The sequence below is a fragment of the Prionailurus viverrinus genome, chromosome C1, assembly GCF_022837055.1.
Source record: "Prionailurus viverrinus isolate Anna chromosome C1, UM_Priviv_1.0, whole genome shotgun sequence".
NCBI classification, from domain to species: domain Eukaryota; kingdom Metazoa; phylum Chordata; class Mammalia; order Carnivora; family Felidae; genus Prionailurus; species Prionailurus viverrinus.
Genome location: NC_062568.1, coordinates 89767785 through 89787770, shown reverse-complemented (window position 1 = coordinate 89787770; position 19986 = coordinate 89767785). Strand labels below are relative to the sequence as shown.

The 19986-nt window shown below is 39.6% G+C and overlaps 1 protein-coding gene across 1 annotated transcript in view; it reads right to left on the bottom strand.

Annotated features, from left to right (window-relative positions):
* Positions 1-19538, bottom strand: part of MCM6 (minichromosome maintenance complex component 6) — a 39079-nt gene extending 19541 nt beyond the window's left edge. The window contains exons 1-8 of the mRNA XM_047873003.1: positions 19341-19538; positions 15698-15844; positions 11175-11285; positions 9510-9759; positions 6220-6385; positions 5792-5937; positions 4738-4888; positions 1616-1757 (exon numbers count right to left, since the gene is read on the bottom strand). Of these exons, the coding sequence (XP_047728959.1) occupies positions 1616-1757; positions 4738-4888; positions 5792-5937; positions 6220-6385; positions 9510-9759; positions 11175-11285; positions 15698-15844; positions 19341-19447 (1220 nt within the window). The 5' untranslated portion in view covers positions 19448-19538. The remainder of the gene's footprint in view (positions 1-1615; positions 1758-4737; positions 4889-5791; positions 5938-6219; positions 6386-9509; positions 9760-11174; positions 11286-15697; positions 15845-19340) is intronic.
* Positions 19539-19986: the final 448 nt, after the last annotated feature.

Genomic DNA, 19986 nt, shown 5'->3' with positions numbered 1-19986 from the left:
AGATGGATGGTAGTGATGACTGCACAACTTGAATGTACTTAATGCCACTGAAATGTACAAGTAAAAATGTTTAAGAATGGCCAATGTGATGCACATTTTGCAACAAAAAAAGGCGAAAACTTACATATAGCAGCATTGGCTTATAAAAGCCAAAGTAGACACAACCCAAATGCCCATTAACTGATAAACAGAGAATTAAATGTGGTACATACATATGATAGAACATTAGGCAATAAAAGGAAATTAAGTATTGGCATGCTCCAACATGGCTAAACCTTGAAAACATTATGCTAGGCAGAAGCAGCCAGTCACAAGGAATCACACAGTATATGATTCCATTTACAGGAAATGTCCAGATAGAGACACTAAAGCAGATTAGTGATTGCCTATGCCTAGGGAGGAGAATGAAGGCTGACTGCTAGTGGATATAAGATTTCTTTTTGGGTAATGAAAATGTTGTAAACTTAGTTTAGTAATGGTCATACAACTCTGTGAATATACTAAAACCACTGAATTGTACACTTTAAAAGGGCAAATTTTATGATATGGAAATTATATTGCAATAAAGACACTAAAAAAACCCTCTAGATATAAAGGCTATTTCTGTCTAAGATAATCATGTATAATACAATTCTGTTACCAGCAGCAACATTGTGGCACATCTTTTTATGGTGGTGGAGAGGAGATGGGAGCAGAGGAAATGAAAAGAATCCCTTTTAACATAAGACTATTATTTTCAAATCTAGAGCCTAGTCCTTGATACACATGAAGAAAATACTTAGTTATAAAATCCCAAACTAAAAATGGTCTATGTTCTAGACAAATTACTGAAATAAAGGAAAAGCAGCTTGATAACAGTATGAAGAGCACATGCTTTGCAGTCACATACATCCAAGTTCTAATACTCATGGCTCAGAAGTCACTTGTTAGCTATGAGAAGTTGGGTGATTTATTAAGTTTCAGAGAACTTCTGTTTGCCTCCCTGAAAAAAGAGGATAATATCACATGCCTGTCTGGGTGCTGCGAGGATAAGAGAATGCATATACATATATGCAGCACCAAGAACACACCAGGTGTTTCAAAACTGGTTTGGTATTATTTTGACCTCTAAGTTTCTTAAAAGTTTGAAAGTAAGCAAGTATTTGCTATAGCTTCTAAAAATAAGCAAAAATTGCTAAAGCAGTACACATGCTGATATGGTTAGCATAACGTGTCTATCCTTGTTGCACTGCTATTGGAAAGTGTGTCCTATTTAAGAACCTTAAAGATGTTTGTATTCTTAGTCTCAACAATCCTATGTCTAGGGATTTTCACAAAGGAAACAAACAAAATAAAAAATTTATATAAATCATGATGTTCATGGTATTAATATCCATAATTGTTAAATGAAGCAAACTAGGAAAATAATTTTCTAAGTTGCAGTACACCAACAATAGAGAACTGTGAAAATAAAGAAACATGGAAAAATATTTACAGTAAATTAAAAATACGTAAGCTGTGATTTATAACCGTGAAAATACATATTCATGTATCTAAAGACTTAGAATTAAAAGAATTCTAAATAGAATTAAAATTATAGGCAATTTTTCCCTATTCTAAATAGGCAAACACTTACTTGAGAAACTGGCTCTTAGCTGTACTTGGGTCACCAACAATGCAAACATTTATGTCCCCTCGAAGGGAGGTTCCTTCCCCTGTTGTCTTTGGAACACCACCAAAGAGCATCAGGAGGACACCCCGTTTTACTTCATCGTTGCCTAAAACAAAAACACAAGGTATTTTTCAACATGAGATTAAACAATTTCATAACAAATTACAGGTTTACCAACTGAAAGAGCAGAAAAGAGCTGAAGTAAAGCCTAAGATGAACTAAAAATATTATGGCTTCTAACCTTGGTTCTCGCTTTATGAATTCAAAGCCATCTAACCACTGTCCAATGTCTCTGTACCAAAGATGTCACAGATGCTTATGCCCGCCACCATCCCAAGAGCCCTTGTTTGTTTGCAAGTCCTACTTCCTACAGTCTTTCTTGATGTAGTACTTCTCAAATAACTCTCTCCATAAACTATGTCCACCACAGCACACTGCACTTGCTAGATCTTGCCCCTTACCCATTTAGCCCATCCCACCTCCCATACCCCTCCAGTAACCCTCTGTTTGTTCTCCATATTTAAGAGTCTCTTCTGTTTTGTCCCCCTCCCTGTTTTTATATTATTTTTGCTTCCCTTCCCTTATGTTCATGTTTTGTCTCTTCAAGTCCTCATCTAAGTGAAATCATGATTTTTGTCTTTCTCTAATTTCACTTAGCATAATACCCTCCAGTTCCATCCACATAGTTGCAAATGGCAAGATTTCATTCTTTTTGATTGCCGAGTAATACTCCATTGTATATACGTATACACTACATCTTCTTTATCCATTCATCCATCGATGGACATTTGGGCTCTTTCCATACTTTGGCTATTGTCGATAGTGCTGCTATAAACATGGGAGTGCATGTGTCCCTTCGAAACAGCACACCTGTATCCCTTGGATGAATACAATACCTAGTAGTGCAATTGCTGGGTCACTGCACTTGCTAGATCTTTCTAATGGCAGGTCTTGCTATTCAGTCAAGAGTTTGAGGAAATGGTCCATGATTTACTTCTTTTGTATCACCAACACTGAACAGTGCTGAATATAAATACATGCTAACTGGACTGCTATGGATGAGATAAGATGCTGAATGTGATTTATGGCCACTTCTACAAGCCATTTATGCCTCCAATATAAAACTCTGACTTATGGTCTATGAAACAAGTGTGTTAGGAGGTGTTGTGGTTTTTAAATAGTCCACAAATTCTTTGATGCTTCTCATTTGAAAATGGAGCTTACTTCTCCTTTCCTTAGGAGTGGCTGGACTTAATAACTTGTTTCTAGAAAAATAGCATATAGTGAAGTGAAGGTGTGCAACTTCTGATACTAGGTCCCGAAAAGCATTTTTCTGTTTTAAATGTTTATTTATTTTTGAGAGAGAGACAGAGACAGGCAGAGAAGGACACAAAGAATCTGAAGCAGGGCTCGAACTCATGAACCGCAAGATCATGACCTGAGCCAAAGTCAGACGTTCAATTGACTGAGCCGTCCAGGTGCCCCCAGAGAAGCATCCTACTTCCTCCCTGCTTTGCCCTCGATGCACACTCTGGAAGAAGCCAGCTGCTACGTGGTGAGAACAAACAGCCCCGTGGAAGAGATTCATTTGGCAAGGAATTATAGTTTCCAGTTAACAACTAGCACTAACAGGTAAGACCTTCTAAATGGATCTTTCAGTCAAGTTTTCAGATGACTACAGCCCTAGCTGATGTCTTAGCTGTATCCCTAGGAAAGACTGAGCCAGAAACACTCAACCAGAACCACCTAACTGACCCAGAGACTGTATGAGATACTGTTTCTTTTTTGAAGCCACTAACTTTTGGGGTAATTTGTAATGCAAAAATAGATTAACTTCTGGAGGGGGGGGGGGAGTGGAGCTAAATAGAAATTTTGACACCTACTCAATTAAGGGAGGACACTCTAAAATCCATAGAGGATTATTAACATAGAGGGTATCAGTTCAATTTCATTGGTCAAATATTTAGATAGAAAAAAAAAAAAGGTTACTTTTAAATAGTTAAAAATTAAAAAAAAAATTAAAAAAAAATAGTTAAAAATATATACCTAAGACAAATACCCATAATCTTTTATCAGTTCCTGCCCTAACTCCAATTCAGTATGAAAGGATGGAAAAAACATGGGTAAAGCACAAAGCTTAAAAATTAGTCATATCCTGGGATGCCTGGGTGGCTCAGTCAGTTAAGCGGCCGACTTTGGCTCAGGTCATGATCTCACAGTTTGTGAGTTCCAGCTCTGCATCGGGTTCTGTGCTGGCAGCTCAGAGCCTAGAGCCACTTCAGATTCTCTGTCTCCCTCTCTCTCTGCCCCTCCCCTACTCGACTCTGTGTCTCTGTCTCTCAAAAATAAACATTAGAAACAAAAAATTTTTTAATTTAGTCATATCTTTCAACATATAAAGGGAATTAAATGATGGTGAGCAATTAACAACCAAGAGTCAAAAAAACACAAAGAAACCACCAAAGGTACAGACATAGTACATGTAACCAAGAAACATCATGTAATCTCTTCAAAAATTAAACAAGCAAAAATGAGGATATTAATCTAGTATTTTGGAATATACTTAAGTACATTTCTGCCCTAAAGCCAGAAAAAGAAGCCTAAATGACCTTTTATTCTTTTTTAAAAATCATGCTAAAACATACATACACAAAATTTACAATTCCAATAATTTAAGTGTGTAATTCAGTGGAATGAAGTACACCCACTATGTTTTATAACCACCACACTTATCCATTTCTAGAACTTGTCATCATCCCCAACAGAAACTTTATCCATGAAACACTAACTCCCCAATATCCTCCCCCAACAGGTAACCTCTTTCTACTTTGTGTCTTTATGAACTTGCCTATTCTAGGCACCTCATTTTAAGTGGAATCATTTGTCCTTTTGTAGATGACTTTTTAATATCCCTTGTAAGTCTACCAAAAAACCCTTTTGATCTGATTTATGTGCTGTAAGAAATCACTTATTGCTGTTTTTAAAAAAAATTTAAATAAAGTAGAGTTAAACATACAGTAGTTATTGCTGCTTTTTAATCATCATTTTGATTTCAAGTTTATGTGACAAATGGAAGGCACTCTTACCATGAATAGTAGGGAACAGGCTGGTACAGAGATTGTGGTACAGATTTTTATCCTGACTCATTTCAAACACTTTCTCCCACTCCTTCACTGTCATTTGGTTCTTAATGCTCTCAGCCGTCTGTTCCTCATCTCGGAGCTCTTTTCCTCCAAACTAAGAGGTGGAGAAAGAAAAAATACTTGCATGGAAACAGTCAAAGTAAAGTGAAAGAGCTTCACTACAAACAAAAAATAGCCTGGGAGGTCAACTTCAGGATCTGTTGACTATAAAGGTTTGCAGAAAAAATCCCCATATTATTAAGGCCTAAGTTAATCAAGATATTGAAGAGTTTGTCATTTGTCCAATGAATTACAAACAAAAAAGCTACCACTGTTTTGTATTGTTATCTAAATGAATCGGAATGCTCACAAGATAAGCCATAATAAAATGTTAATCACTGATATGAAGATGAAAATGAAGTAAGAGAGTATTATATTCACCCCTCTTGCAATGCTGTACTAGTTTCCAAACTTTTTCTCACTGTTTTCCCACTCAGAATCAAGTTCTACAGAACTATAATACCAGGAATCCACACAAAGAGCAAGTTAAAACAAAATTATCCCATAGGTAATTCATATCAATGCTCTTAAAGCACAGAGCTCTTAAACATGAAAACAAAAAGACTTTTCTTCAAAATCAGAAAGACATGAAAAAATCTGGTTTTAAAACTAAAGAATCATGGGGTGCCTGGGTGGCTCAGTGGGTTAAGTGTCTGACTCTTGATTTTGGCACAGGACATGATCTCACGGTTCATGGGTTTGAGCCCTGAGTCGGGCTCCACACTGACCATGCAGAGCCTGCTTGGGATTCTCTCTCTCTGCTCCTCCCCAGTTCATGTGTGTGCATGCATGTGTGTGTTCTCTCTCAAGAGAAATAAATTTAATAAATAAATAAAACTAAAAAACCAAACCACCCTGCTCCCCTTTAACAGTGACTAGATAATTCAGTAGTTTCAGAAGCCTATACTGTGGCAGCCCCAGGGGAGGTCTTTCTCAATCTTGCCATTGTAAGACTCACCCTTGGGTTGGTGGGTGCAACACAGCAGGCAAGAAAGACCAGCCTGTATGAAAGGTCCCTAACACCAAGAGCCCGGAGTCCTCGAATGCCTTCCGTTTCATATCCATCAACACCACTTACACGGGAATTAGTTTCAGCGCGTGCTCCTAAAAGAATGAATGACAGTTTGTTTTACAGCTCAAATACCAAAAGTGCTGAGAATCAAAATTGCTTAAGAAAACAAAACCTATAAATCCAAAGATTTCATTTAGGCTTTGAAATTTTTCAGAGCAGTGCTTTTTGTAGCAAAATTAATTTGTCTCTATTCTTATACTTCCTTGCTCACCCTCTGATTGGTAGCCAAAAATAAGAAAAGAAAGATTCGAGAAGCTAAATGTTCTGCAGTTTAGGTAATGAGAATTGTTAAATGTGAGCTAAAGATTACTGACCTGGTATGCTAAGCTTAGAGACATCAGGCACAACAATCAATGTCCCTGTAAAGTCACACTTGTCACCAGCTTGAGCTGACTCCACAGCTTCAGCTCTCAAGATCACTTCTAAACTTCGGGGGATACTCCCTCGAGGAAGCTCAGCTTGGGTCTCTTGAATACGAACCTATAACAAAACAAATAAATGGCTAAGAATGAGAAGAGATTATCTTTCAAATGTCATATAATCTAAATTAATGCCACAAATATTGACAAATATTGATGTATTCCAAACTCTCACCGTTTGCAGACTTTTGACATTTGCCAAAATTCATCTTAAAAATTCTCTACCCCGGGGGAGAGAGGAAAATGGGTGATGGGCACTTGTTGGGATGAACACTGGGTGTTGTATGTAGATGAACCACGGGAATCTACCCCAAAAACCAAGAGCACACTTTACACACTGTATGTTAGCCAATTTGACAATAAATTATATTAAAAAAAAAACCAAAACTCTATCCTGCAACTCCAATCTGAAGCAGGCTTCAGGCGGGTTCTGCCCCTAACGCGGGGCTCAAACTCACAAACCTCGAGATCATGACCTGAGCCTAAGTCAGATACTTAACCAACTGAGCCACCCAGGTGCTCCTAAAAACTTCACTTTTAGTACACTTATCATGATGAGCTCAGTAATATGTGGAACTGCTCAATCACTATATTGTATACCTCAAACTAATATCACACTGTATGTTAAATATACTGGAATTAAAATAATAAAAAATTTAAAAAATAAAAACTTCACTTTTACTCTCATTAAAAAAATTTTTCCAGGGGGTGCCTGGGTGGCTCAGTCGGTAAGCATCCGACTCTTGATTTCAGCTCAGGTCATGATCTCACGGTTTGTGAGTTCGAGCCCCACATTGGGCTTTGCGCACTGATCACAGAGCCTGCTTGGGATTCTGTCTCCCTCTTTCTCTGACCCTCCTCTGCTCTCTCTCTCTCAAGAAATAAACCAGGGCACCTGGGTGGCTCCGTCGGTTGAGCGTCCGACTTCGGCTCAGGTCATGATCTCGCGGTCTGTGAGTTCGAGCCCCGCGTCGGGCTCTGTGCTAACAGCTCAGAGCCTGGAGCCTGTTTCAGATTCTGTGTCTCCTTCTCTCTCTGACCCTCCCCCATTCATGCTCTGTCTCTCTCTATCTCACAAATAAAAATAAAACGTTAAAAAAAAAACCAATAAAAAAAATTAAAAAAACATTTTTCTGAGGTGCCTTGGTGGCTCAGTCGGTTGAGTGTCAGCCTTTGGCTCAGGTCATGCGTGATTTCAGTTTGTGGGTTCAAGCCCCATGATGGGCTCTGCACAAACAACTCAGAGTGTGGAGCCTGCTTGTAATTTGGTGTCTCCCTCTCTCTCTGCCCTTCTACCACTTGAGTGCACATGCACTCTCTCACTCAAAAATAAACATTTAAAAAAAAAAAAAAAACTCTAAAAAATTTTTTGCCCCTCCTTGTCCTGACTATGTAGTTAAATATCTGCTCTGTTCCATCTTCCTCCAAATTTTCAGGGAAATATTATGAAAAATTTCACATACTCAGGGCGCTTGGGTGGCTCAGTCAGTTGAGCGACTGACTTCAGTTCAGGTCATGCATGATCTCATGGCTCGTGGGTTCGAGCCCCATATTGGGCTCTGTGCTAACAACTCACAGCCTGGAGCCTGCTTCTGATTCTGATTCTCCCTCTCTCTCTCTCTCTCTGCCCCTTCCCTGCTCATGCTCTCTCTCCTCCAAAAGTAAACATTTAAAAAAATTAAAAAAAAAAAAATTCACATACTCTATACACTCCACCTCAACACTACTTTTTTTTTTTTTTTTTAAGTTTATTTGAGAGAGAGCGAGAGCGCACAGGCTCAAACGGAGGAGGGGCAGAGAGAGAAGAGAAAAAGGGAATTCCAAGCAGGCTCCAGACTCAGCTCAGATCATGACACAGGGCTTGGTCGATCTCACAATCCTGAGATCATGACCTGAGCTGAAATCAAGAGTCAGTCACCCAACTGACTGAGCCACTCAGCCAGGCACCCCAACACTACTGTCAATATTACTTAGACACACATATTTTTACCGTATTATTTGAAAAATGCATAAAAATCAAAATACTTCACCCCTAACTATTTTAGCATTCATCTCCTAAGAGTAAAGACATCCTATATAGCCACAGTATCTTTACCATACCAAGAAAATTAAATAATATTTAATTCTATAAAATCTATTATCTAGACCATCCTTAAATTTCCTCAATTGTGAATAATGTCCTTTATTACAACTGTTTTTTGTTTTTTCAAACCAAGACCTAATCTAGATTTATACTTTATATTTGGCTATGTTCTTTTTCAAACACAAAACACCTCTTACACAAAGTTGTTGGTGGAGTATGTGCTTCATATAAACTAAGTAACAGACTGATGCTACACTAAATAAGGGATAAAAACTGAAGTTAATATTAATTATTTTAGTGTGGTACTCATTCCCTCATGCTTGAGTGCTTGAGCAGCTTTTCTTTTCCTTTGCCTATCACAGAGTTACTAAGTCCTGTACAGATCTGAGACATGCGCCCCCTGCAACCTCATTCTTATTGCTACCATCCAACTCTTGCCCAGGTAACTACAACTATCTCATTATTAGTTTGTTGTTATATGCTATACATCAATGTCCCATTAATCTACCTTTAAAAAAGAAAGGTTCACATATATTCCCCTTTTTTATCAAGAAAGGTCTGAACTTCCCAACCTGAGATTTTAAGGCTCTGCGTACCTACATGCCTCACACCAAATCATCCTTCAGGTGATCTCCAATTTGGCTCCTCTATTTCAATCATGATAATCCTCACTGCCATCAATAAACATGTCCATTTTCGCCTGTCCTTTTATTCATGCCTCCCTCCCTCCTAACCATCAACTTGAGAGTGTATCTAACAAGTTTCCACTTCTTCAAAGTTTTAACACTAGTTCTTCTTCATCATCATCATCATTATCATCATCATCATCATCATTTACTATTTATTCTCTCACAAAATATTCTGTCATAGTCTGAAGGAGCTTCCAATCCAAGTTATTAAAGCTTAAGACACATTGATACATTGATAATTGAAATCGGCATTAAGAGTTTTGGGTTTAAATCTGTAGTCACATATAATGATCTTCCACTTACATAAAAACTGAATTTAACATTGTCTAAATAAGCTTGTAACAACTGCCATGTGCCTAGAAGTGAATTACTAGCATAGACTGAATCTGAAACAAACAGAAGTTAAAAAATACCTTTTGAAAATCAACAAATCTCGATTTATTTGTATCCAGCAAGAATCTCCTTCTGTTGGCACAAACTGGATTTCGACAGATGTTCGGCTGTGTGTATTTGAACTGCTGTTCTACATCCTTGATCACTGTCTGACAGTCCAAGCACAAAAATGTTCCACTCACAAGCTCTGGGTGAACTGGATGAGTCCGTACCACCTGCCCACTGATGCGAGTGAGCAAACCAATTCTGGATGAGGTAAGTTCTCGAATTCTGTTTAAAGACAGATGTACCATTAGTAAATATTGTAAATATTCATTTTCAACCTAAGAAATATTTCCATTTTAATGACAGGGTATTCAATGATAAAAACAAAAAACCAAAAAAACAAAACAAAACAAAACAAAAAAAAAAAACACCAAAAAAACCTACATAAATAAACAAATAAATAAATGGAAAGAAGGAATTCTTTGCAGATTTTTCTCCAAGAATGATTTAGTCAATGTGCCTATTCCTAAATTACACAATGCTTATGTATTCACAGCAAAATACACAAATATGAAAAAGTAAATAAAGGACACCAAAGAAATGAAATTACAATTATAAAACAAGATGATCCCATTTTATATGCAAATATATTTTTTGCTTACCTACTATTTCTAAATAAGCTGTATTAGTCTCATAGTAATCATACGAAAGACCTCAGCAACTCAGTTCAGAAACACTTCCTTTACCTCACAAACTCATTTTATATTAAATAACTTGGCCACTTTACAAGTAATTTCAGCAGTTTAAGTTTTCAAAATATCACTTCAATTTCTTCCACTGTATTTATTCTTTAAATTTTTTTTTTTTTTTTAACGTTTATTTATTTTTGGGACAGAGAGAGACAGAGCATGAACGGGGGAGGGGCAGAGAGAGAGGGAGACACAGAATCGGAAACAGGCTCCAGGCTCTGAGCCATCAGCCCAGAGCCCGACGCGGGGCTCGAACTCCTGGACCGCGAGATCATGACCTGAGCTAAAGTCGGACGCTTAACCGACTGCGCCACCCAGGCGCCCCTTTATTCTTTAAATAACTGCTAAAGGGGGGCGCCTGGGTGGCGCAGTCGGTTAAACATCCGACTTTAGCTCAGGTCATGATCTCGCGGTCCGTGAGTTCAAGCCCCGCGTCGGGCTCTGGGCTAATGGCTCAGAGCCTGGAGCCTGCTTCCGATTCTGTGTCTCCCTCTCTCTCTGCCCCTCCCCCGTTCATGCTCTGTCTCTCTCTGTCTCAAAAATTAATAAAAACGTTAAAAAAAAATTTTTTTTAATAAAAAATAAAAAAAATAAATAACTGCTAAAGGGAAAAAATGTTTTTAAAGTTACGCCATTTAAGCTCTGACAAAATTTTTCAAAGATTCATGAAATTCTCTAGACTATTTTCAGTTTTCTTATTTTCTCACTTGATTGATTTCCCCCCAAATGTCCCCTGCAAGATGTTCTGAAATATGACAATCCCCAGAAGCTGCTTTAACTTACTTTCCATTTCATCTCCCTAGAAAAATGATTTCTCCAAAACCAAACTTTATAGATAACTGAACCTAACTCTTTACATATAGAAGACTACCACCTCCCTACTTTTCTAACCATTAAGTGATGTGTATACTGTTTGGTGAATTCCTTTCCTTTTAAAGAAGAGTCTCTTACTTGTGTCTGGTAGGTAGGTCTTGGAATGCAACATAAAAATCCTTGGCAAGAGGAATCTCTTTTCTGTCTTTGACAAAGGTTTTCAAGGCCCGACATAGGTAAGGGTAAACTCTGAAAAACAAACAAAAATCACATGACATCTTCAAGAGGCCTACCAAGGCCCCCTTTACCTTTCATGCTTGCAAACAGCTAAGACTAAGCAATTTCACCTGGTTACAAACAAGTCTTAAAATTTAACTATGCAGGACACTTCTATCATCTACTCTAGGTCTATGAGTGTCTTCCAATCTTCTCCTAGCCCAACAAATAGATCTAAGACAACAGAAACACCAACGATAAAATCCTATACCCAAATACCTACTATCTTTATTTATTTTATTTTGTTGTTGTTGTTTTGTTTGTTTTATTTTAAATCCAGTATAGTTTACATACAGTGTAATATTAGTTTCAGGTGTACAATACAGTGATTCAACACTTCATACAACACCCGGTGCCCATCACAAGTGCACTCCTTAATCCCCATCACCTATTTCACCCGTTGCCCCATCCACCTCCCCTCTGATAGCCATCAGTTTGTTCAGTATAGTTAAGAGTGTGTTTCTTGGTTTGTATCTCTCTCTTTTTTCTTTGGTACAATTACATATTTGAAAAAAACTAAAGACAGCAAGGGCCAGCAACTTAAGCAATAGAACAAACCAGACTAAAATTATTTCATATCCAATCCCAAAAGGTTCCTGAACTTAATTTCTTATAGATTAAGAGATAAGGGAATTATAACAAATAAATTCAGCTTCATTATTCAATTGTGAAAACAGAGCTATAATATTTCATGCAATCTCTATTGACATGACTGACCCTAAGGAGGAAAATGATAAGGCATTATTATCACATTTCAACTGAATACATATTTATGTACACCAGCTTTGTTTGTTTCATATATTAAAAAATTACAGCCCCTTAAGGAAGAAATGCCACAATAAATGAAAGACCTTTTAACCCACAGTAAGGAAACATAACAAAGCCATTATGAATGATGCAGCAGGTTTAGGAAATGAAAGGTACTATTAAATATGACAGGCTGTCACAAGAGAAATAGTAATCAATGTAATCATAGCAATAAAATGATATTTGTATTTTGTTTCTTTCAAGGAGTTAAAATAACGGACATCTTTTCTAAGTTAACAATTTCAAATAATATGACAAAAATAATAAAAACAAAGATAAAAATCTCTAAATCTGAAGCATATTAAAATTATTTAAAGTCTGCTCTACATGTTTTTGTCTTTCTTAAAATTCTGAGATAATTGCATTTGTATTCTTTTTTCTTTCCTGTGCATGATTATGTTCTTTCTTTTTATAATCTAGTATTCTTTTTTTTCCCTTAACTTGCTTTATTTTTTATTTTCTTAAATTTACATCCAAATTAGTTAGCACATAGTGCAACAATGATTTCAGGAGTAGATTCCTTAGTGCCCTTACCCATTTAGCTCATCCCCCACTCCCACAACCCCTCCAGTAACCCTCAGTTTGTTCTCCATATTTATGAGTCTCTTCTGTTTTGTCCCCCTCCCTGTTTTTATATTATTTTTGTTTCCCTTCCCTTACGTTCATCTGTTTTGTCTCTTAAAGTCCTTATATGAGTGAAGTCATAGGATTTCTGTCTTTCTCTGAATAATTTCACTTAGCATAATACCCTCTAGTATCCACGTAGAGGATCCACATGGATCCACCTTCCATCCACGTAGTTGCAAATGGCAAGATTTCACTCTTTTTGATTGCTGACTAATACTCCATTGTATATATATAACACATCTTCTTTATCCATTCATCCATCAGTAGACATTTGGGCTCTTTCCATACTTTGGCTATTGTTGATAGTGCTGCTATAAACATGGGGGTGCATGTGTCCCTTTGAAACAACACACCTGTATCACTTGGATAAATGCCTAGTAGAGCAATTGCTGGGTCGTAGGGTAGTTCTATTTTTAGTTTTTTGAGGAACCTCCATACTGTTTTCCAGAGTGGCTGCACCAGCTTGTATTCCCATCTACTATCTTTAAATAATCATTTGGCACCCACAGTACAGGCCACTCCTCTGTCCAAGATGACTATACCTAAACAATCTTGGTGGTTTACAATCTAGCAACACGGCCTCCCGTTTGGTGTCAAGGCCTAGTATATTTTTCTAGGTTTAATTCTTGATTGCAAAATGGACGAGAGGAGCAATATGTGTATGGACATGAGAGCAAACTGGCACTAACAATCCACTTGACTGGTTAGACTGTAGTGTGTATGTCCTCTTTTTTTTTTTTTTTTTTTTTTTTTTGGGACAGAGAGAGACAGAGCATGAACAGGGGAGGGGCAGAGAGAGAGGGAGACACAGAATCGGAAACAGGCTCCAGGCTCTGAGCCATCAGCCCAGAGCCTGACACGGGGCTCGAACTCACGGACCGCGAGATAGTGACTTGGCTGAAGTCGACCGCTTAACCGACTGCGCCACCCAGGCGCCCCGTGTATGTCCTCTTGAGGTAGGTACCCAGTAGCTGTTGCAGCTTGGTTTGTTTCAATAGTGGGATCTGAAGTCCTCTGAAAAATAAGCTTCTTTCTTTTTCTTTCCTTCTTTCCTTCCTTCCTTCTTCCTTCCTTCCATGTTTATTTATTTTGAGAGAGAGAGAGTTGCACATGTGCGCAAACAAGGGAGGGGCAAAGAGAATTCCAAGCAGGCTCCACACTGTCAGCACAGATCCCAATGTGGGGGTCAATCTCGCAAATGGTGAGATAATGACCTGAGCCAAGATCAAGAATTGGATGCTTCTGGGAACCTGGGTGGCTCAGTTGGTTAAGGGGCTCACTTTGGCTCAGGTCATGATCTCATGGTTCATAAGTTTGAGCCCCATGTCAGGTGCTCTGCTGTCAGCAGAGTCCACTTAAAATTTTGTCTTCCTCTCTCTGTCTGTCCCCTGCTCGTGCTCGCTCTCAAAAATAAACAAACATAAAATAAATAAAAAATTTTTAAAAAGCGTTGCATGTTTAACCAAATGAGCTATGCAGGCACCCCTGAAAAATGAGCTACTTTTAGGAGACAGAACTGCTGCATAGCCTATCTATGAGGTATGAGTAGAGGTGTTTCTACTACCAGCCCGGACTTTCTACCTCCCTCATAACTTTTTCTGCTATGTATTCTCACAATAAACTCTGCTGCTTATCACCCCCAACCATTCTTGATGACTGGATATGACTAGAAACATTGAAACAGGTATTCCATCTCCCAGCCTACCATGTAAAGGAATGGAGCTGTCTCTCCTTATTCCTGGGTCTTAATTTTCTTTCACAACTGTCCACAATGTTTATTTTAACCTGGTTTTATTTATATATATTCACATCTGTTTAATCTAAATGCTGACAAAGATTTATGTAAAAAGATGTTTCTTGCTTTATACAGCAATTAAAAATAGGGGCATCTGGGTGGCTCAGTCAGTTTGGCATCCAACTTTGGCTCAGGCCATCATCTCATGGTTTGTGAGTTTGAGCCCTGCATCGGGCTCTGTGCTGACAGCTCAGAGCCTGGAGCCTACTTCAAATTCTGTGTCTCCCTCTCTCTCTGCCCCTCCCCTACTCACGCTCTGTCTCTCCCTCTCTCAAAAATAAATAAACATAAAAAAAAAATTTTTTTTTTTAATGTTTTCAAGTGGCACCTAGGTGGCTCAGTAAGTTAAGCATCCAACTTAAGCTCAGGTCATGATCTCACAGTTTGTGAGTTCAAGCCCCAATCTCTGTGCTGTCAGCACAGAGCCTACTGCGGATCCTCTGGCCCCCCACTCTCCGCCTCTGCCCCTCCCCGTCTCGTGCTCTATCAAAAATAAACATTCAAAAAAATGTTTTCAAAAGATTTTATATGACATGGAAAAATGTTATACTGTTATGTGAAATGGCAGGAGACTGTGTCTACAATATGATCTCAATAGTTACATACATCTAGAAATACAACAAAACGTGCCAGAAGATCCTTAGGAAATTCCACATTTGCAGACCTGCTCATGATGGTTATCTATGGATGGTGGAATTACATATGTATTCCCTCTACTCATCTCTTTCTCTATTTCCTACAACATACACATTACTTTTATAATCAGAAGAAAATTAACCTTTAAGAACAACAATGTCATTTCTTTAAAGACACCCCTGATCAAGAACAGGATCCACACACTTTCTCAAAATACCTACTCCTAGGGACAAGGGAAAGGATTAAATAAATGACAGACCAAGAGCACTGAATGCCTGACAGAAAGTAAGCGATCCTCTGAAAACTTAGGAAAACTACATAGAAAGCAAAGGTTTTCAACATTTGGACGTGTAAAAATATTCAGCTCCACTAAGGCCTAAATTTGTTCAGACCAATACTAAAATGACCACTGGCTGTATCAAAGGGCCTCTCCTTCTGCCTCACAAATGAGTACTTCCAGTCCTAGAAGAGCTGGCTTCACAGGTTCCATGCCTATTTAAAGTAGATTAATATAACATACCTATAGAACTCCTCTTGAATGGTGGTAGAAAGTTGTTGATTAAATTGCTCCAGGTCCACAAAACTCACAACCAATGTGTTTCTCTCAGGACGAATGAGCTCCTCTGCTAATTGCAAGTACTTAATTTCTCCATCACTGTTCTGGAACCTGTAGATACACACAAGTCCTATTAAATTGAAGAATTATGCAGTAAAAAGAAGAATCCAAATGCCTGATAAGTCGGTGTATCGGTTAAAATGACCATCAGCTTTAGGGTCAGACAGGCTCATTTCACTAAGTGCATAACATGGGCAAGTACTTATCCCACCTTTTTGAAAAAAAAATTAAGACGTCATTTATCTCATAAGATTACTATGAGAGAAAGCCTGTAAATGCTTTGCACAGAGCCCAGAACACAGAAAAACTAGGCCTAAACTGCATTTCTTCATTTAATATTTTCTAATAAAAAATGCCAATTATCCTTTTATTATTGTTGTATATAGTTAAGATTGGAAAATATTAAATGAAGAAATGCAGTTTGAAATCCAAAGATTCAATTTCTGTAGAGAAAACTGACAGACTAGTTGTTGATTTAAGAACATGAATAAAAATAAATACAGAAATGAGGTGCTTCAATGCCCAAGTCCTCAGAAAAACAGAAACATATACACACAAAATTAAGGATTACCACCACCATTTTTGCTTTTTGTCCTTTTAACATAAATGCAGATTCACTTGGAATCAAAAATCAATTCCTTCTTTAAATACAGCATACCTAGCTGTCCAATATTTACTGAACATCTATCTGCAAAGCATTACACCAGAGATACTTAAAACTAAAAATGACAGTGTTGTTCCTGCCCTAGGACTGACATGATCATAGGATCATACCCTCCTATTAAAGAGGTAGCAAGAGAACCTAAATGTCCATGACAAATGAGTAAAGAAAATGTATACATATACAACGGAACACTACTCAGTCTTAAAAAGTAAATTCTGCTATACGTGTCAACATTGATAAACCCTGAGGACATTACACAAAATGAAATACGCCAATTATAGAAAGATAAATACTGCATGATCCTACCTATATGAAATAACTAAACAGTCAAATTTGTAGAATCAAAGTGGAATGAGGGTGGCTGGTGGGCAGTTGGTAGAGCATGTGACTCTTGATCTCAGGGCAGGGAGCTCAAGCCCCAGGTTGGTGCAGAGCTTACTTTAATGAATTAATTAAATAGTGGAATGATGGCTGCCAGAAGCTAGAGCAAGGGAGGAAAATGTGGAGTTACTAAGCAACAGTCAAGTGAGACTGAATAAGCTTTAAGAGATCTACTGTATAACATTGTATTTACAGTCAATGATAATGTATTGCATAGTTAAAAATTTGTTAAGAGGGTAGATCTCATGTTAAGGGTTCCTTTTAACAACAAAAGAAAAAAAGGAGATACAAAAAATGTGCTGTGGGATTATAAATAATTCTGCCCAACAAGAACATCCAGAAAGGCTTCAAGCATTTAAAAGACGACATTGGAGGGGCACCTGGGTGGCTCAGTTGGTTAAGCATCTGACTTTGGCTCAGGTTTGTGGGTTTGAGCCCCACGTCGGGCCCTGTGCTGACAGCTCAGAGCCTGGAGCCTGCTTTGGATTCTGTGCCTCCCTTTCTCTCTGCCCCTCACCCACTCACGCTTTGTCTCTCTTGATCTCTCATGAATAAATAAACGTTAAAAAAAAATTAAAAAAAAAGAGGACATTGGAATTCAGCCTTGAAAGATGTTTAGAATTTGAAAGAAAACAAAGCAAACACAAACACCAAAAAAACTCCAGTAGTGGTTAGACTCACTATAGATGTTTTCAAGTGGCAATGTTAGAAAAGGTAGAGGAATACAGAGATGACAGGCTGGTTGTGGAAGATGAAACTGGGAAGAGGAGCTGTGAAGAATTTGAGACTTTACTCCATAAACAAGGGCAAATCAAAGTTGGAATTCTGAGGGGGAGTTAACACCCCCCCCCCAACTCAAACAGAGTGATTTATTTCTCTCATTCATCATTATCCCCAGCATCCAGCTGTATGGTAAACTGCAAGGCAGTTAAGGCAACCATATTCTTCATTAAAATGAAACATTAATTGAGGACTTTTGTAATGTGGTGTGGTGGCTAGGTGGGGTTAAGGATGGGATTTACATTCAAGACAGAAGTGGCTGACAGGTAAAGACAAGGTAAGTTTCATTACCAGAGATAATGGAAAATGGCACCTTACCAGCATAAGGTAAGAAAGGATTGGTGCTGCCTGAAAGATTTACAGAGTTTCACAAAGGAGGTATGAGTCTTAAGCTGCGATTTGAAAGATGAATAGCTGTCAGGCAGAGAATAACAATGCCAAAGACGGGGGATATAAATTATGGTTTCAAATGTATCAGAATTTCATGAGATGGCAGAATTATGCACAATAATAAAAGTGTGGAAACAACCCAAATGTCCATGGATGGATGAATGGACAAAAAGTGGTATATACATACAGTGAAGTATTATTCAGCCTTAAAAAGAAATCCCGACACAATGCTGTACACGTGGATGAACCTTGAAGACATTATGGTAAGTGAAATAAATTGGTCACAAAAGGCCAAATACTCCAAGTATAGCTCCAAGTACACGAGGTAACTAGAACAGTGAAAGTCATGGTTAAGTAGAATGGTGGCTGCCAGGTGCTGGGCGGGGGGGGGGGGGGGGGGGGGCGGATGGGGACTTACTGTTTAGTGGCTGCAGAGTTTCAGTTCGGGAAGACCAGAGTTCAGTCGTTGGATGGTGGGGGCAGTTGCTTAACAAAGTGCATATACATACTTAATGACACCGAACTCTACACTTAAACAAGGTTAAATGGTAAGTTTTATGTATATTTTACAATTAAAAAAAATTTCACAAGACATTCCAAAGTCCATCCTCTGAGGGAAAGAAGTAATACATCTGCACGAAGTAACTGGCGGCAGAGGCGGAAACCCAGGCAGTGGGGGATTACGAGAGGCCAGGAACCTAGAAGGCAACTTTAAAAAAAAAAAAAAAAGTGTGTGCGTGTCGGAGGGCTTGCGGTGGAAGGAAACGGAAGGATGGAGGGAAGGAGGGGAATACGCTCAGACACTTTGAAGCAGGTCAGGGCTCACCCGAGCATCTGTCTGCCCTCAGGGTTCACTCGAGTGCCTTTATCTCCATGGGCTCCAAAGGCAGCCCGGGCCCTCGGCGCCCCCAACACCAGAGGCCTGGGTGCCCGGTCCCATCAGGACTCTGCAGGGGCTCCCACTCGGTCTTGCTACTACTCATGCTCCCCGAGCCTCCGTTTCCGCTCAGGTAACCAGGGGCGACGGGATCACCAGCCTTACAGGTTGTGAGGACGGAACGACGGGACCAAAGCGCTGCGCATACCCACGGCACTGGCAGTTTGAGGAAGGACTCAAGATGGGATTTTACCGCTCGCGGCGACCTGGCTAAGCCCCGAGTGGGGAATAGGACGCTCTGCAAGGCGCGCGGGCCCCCGGTTCCCCCCCAACATGCGCCGGCCCTAGGGCCCAGCCCGGCCCTGGGAGCCGCGAGTCGGCGGGCTCCCAGGCTCCGGAAGCGGACAGGGGCAGCTCGGGGAAGTTCCGCGAGGAAGGGGCGCCCGCGGACTTACTCCTCCAAGAAATCCAGGAACAGTTTCTGGCATTTCTCCGCCACCTCATCGCGGACTTCCAGGTGCTGGCTGCCGGCGCCCGGCTCCGCTGCCGCCGCGAGGTCCATGGCTGTTCAGTGCTGAGGGGCCGCCACCGCCACGCTCCACCACTACCAATCACTTCACCACAGACACCACCACTTTGCGCGCGCCGCCGCCGCTACCGCCCGCCCCCTCGCCGGGATTGCCGGAGCCAATCGTGGCGCAGGAACTCGAGGATTTCGCGCCAAACCTGCCCAATGAGCGTGGCTTCTGCATTAGTCCAGCCCACGGAGCCGGGATTTCGCGCCAAATGCAAAGACCAGGAGGAAGCCAGTGGGTTCTGCCTTTGCGCCTGCGTAGTGTGGTCTTGTGGCTGGAAACTTGGTTTCTGCAACAGGTTTACGAGTGGGATCCGTGTCCTGGTGGCTTTTAACATGTTTTTCGTATCATTTCACTGATATTAATTGAGCAGTAGACATAAAGCTCTATGGAGGAGAAAAATGAGTAAGATTCAGACCTGCTTGAGCCGTTGTAAGTGGAGGAAATATAACTGTGCAAGAGCCCAAAGAGATATAGACGTTGTACCAGGGACGGAGTTTGGCAGTTACTGTGGTTAATTCCCCTC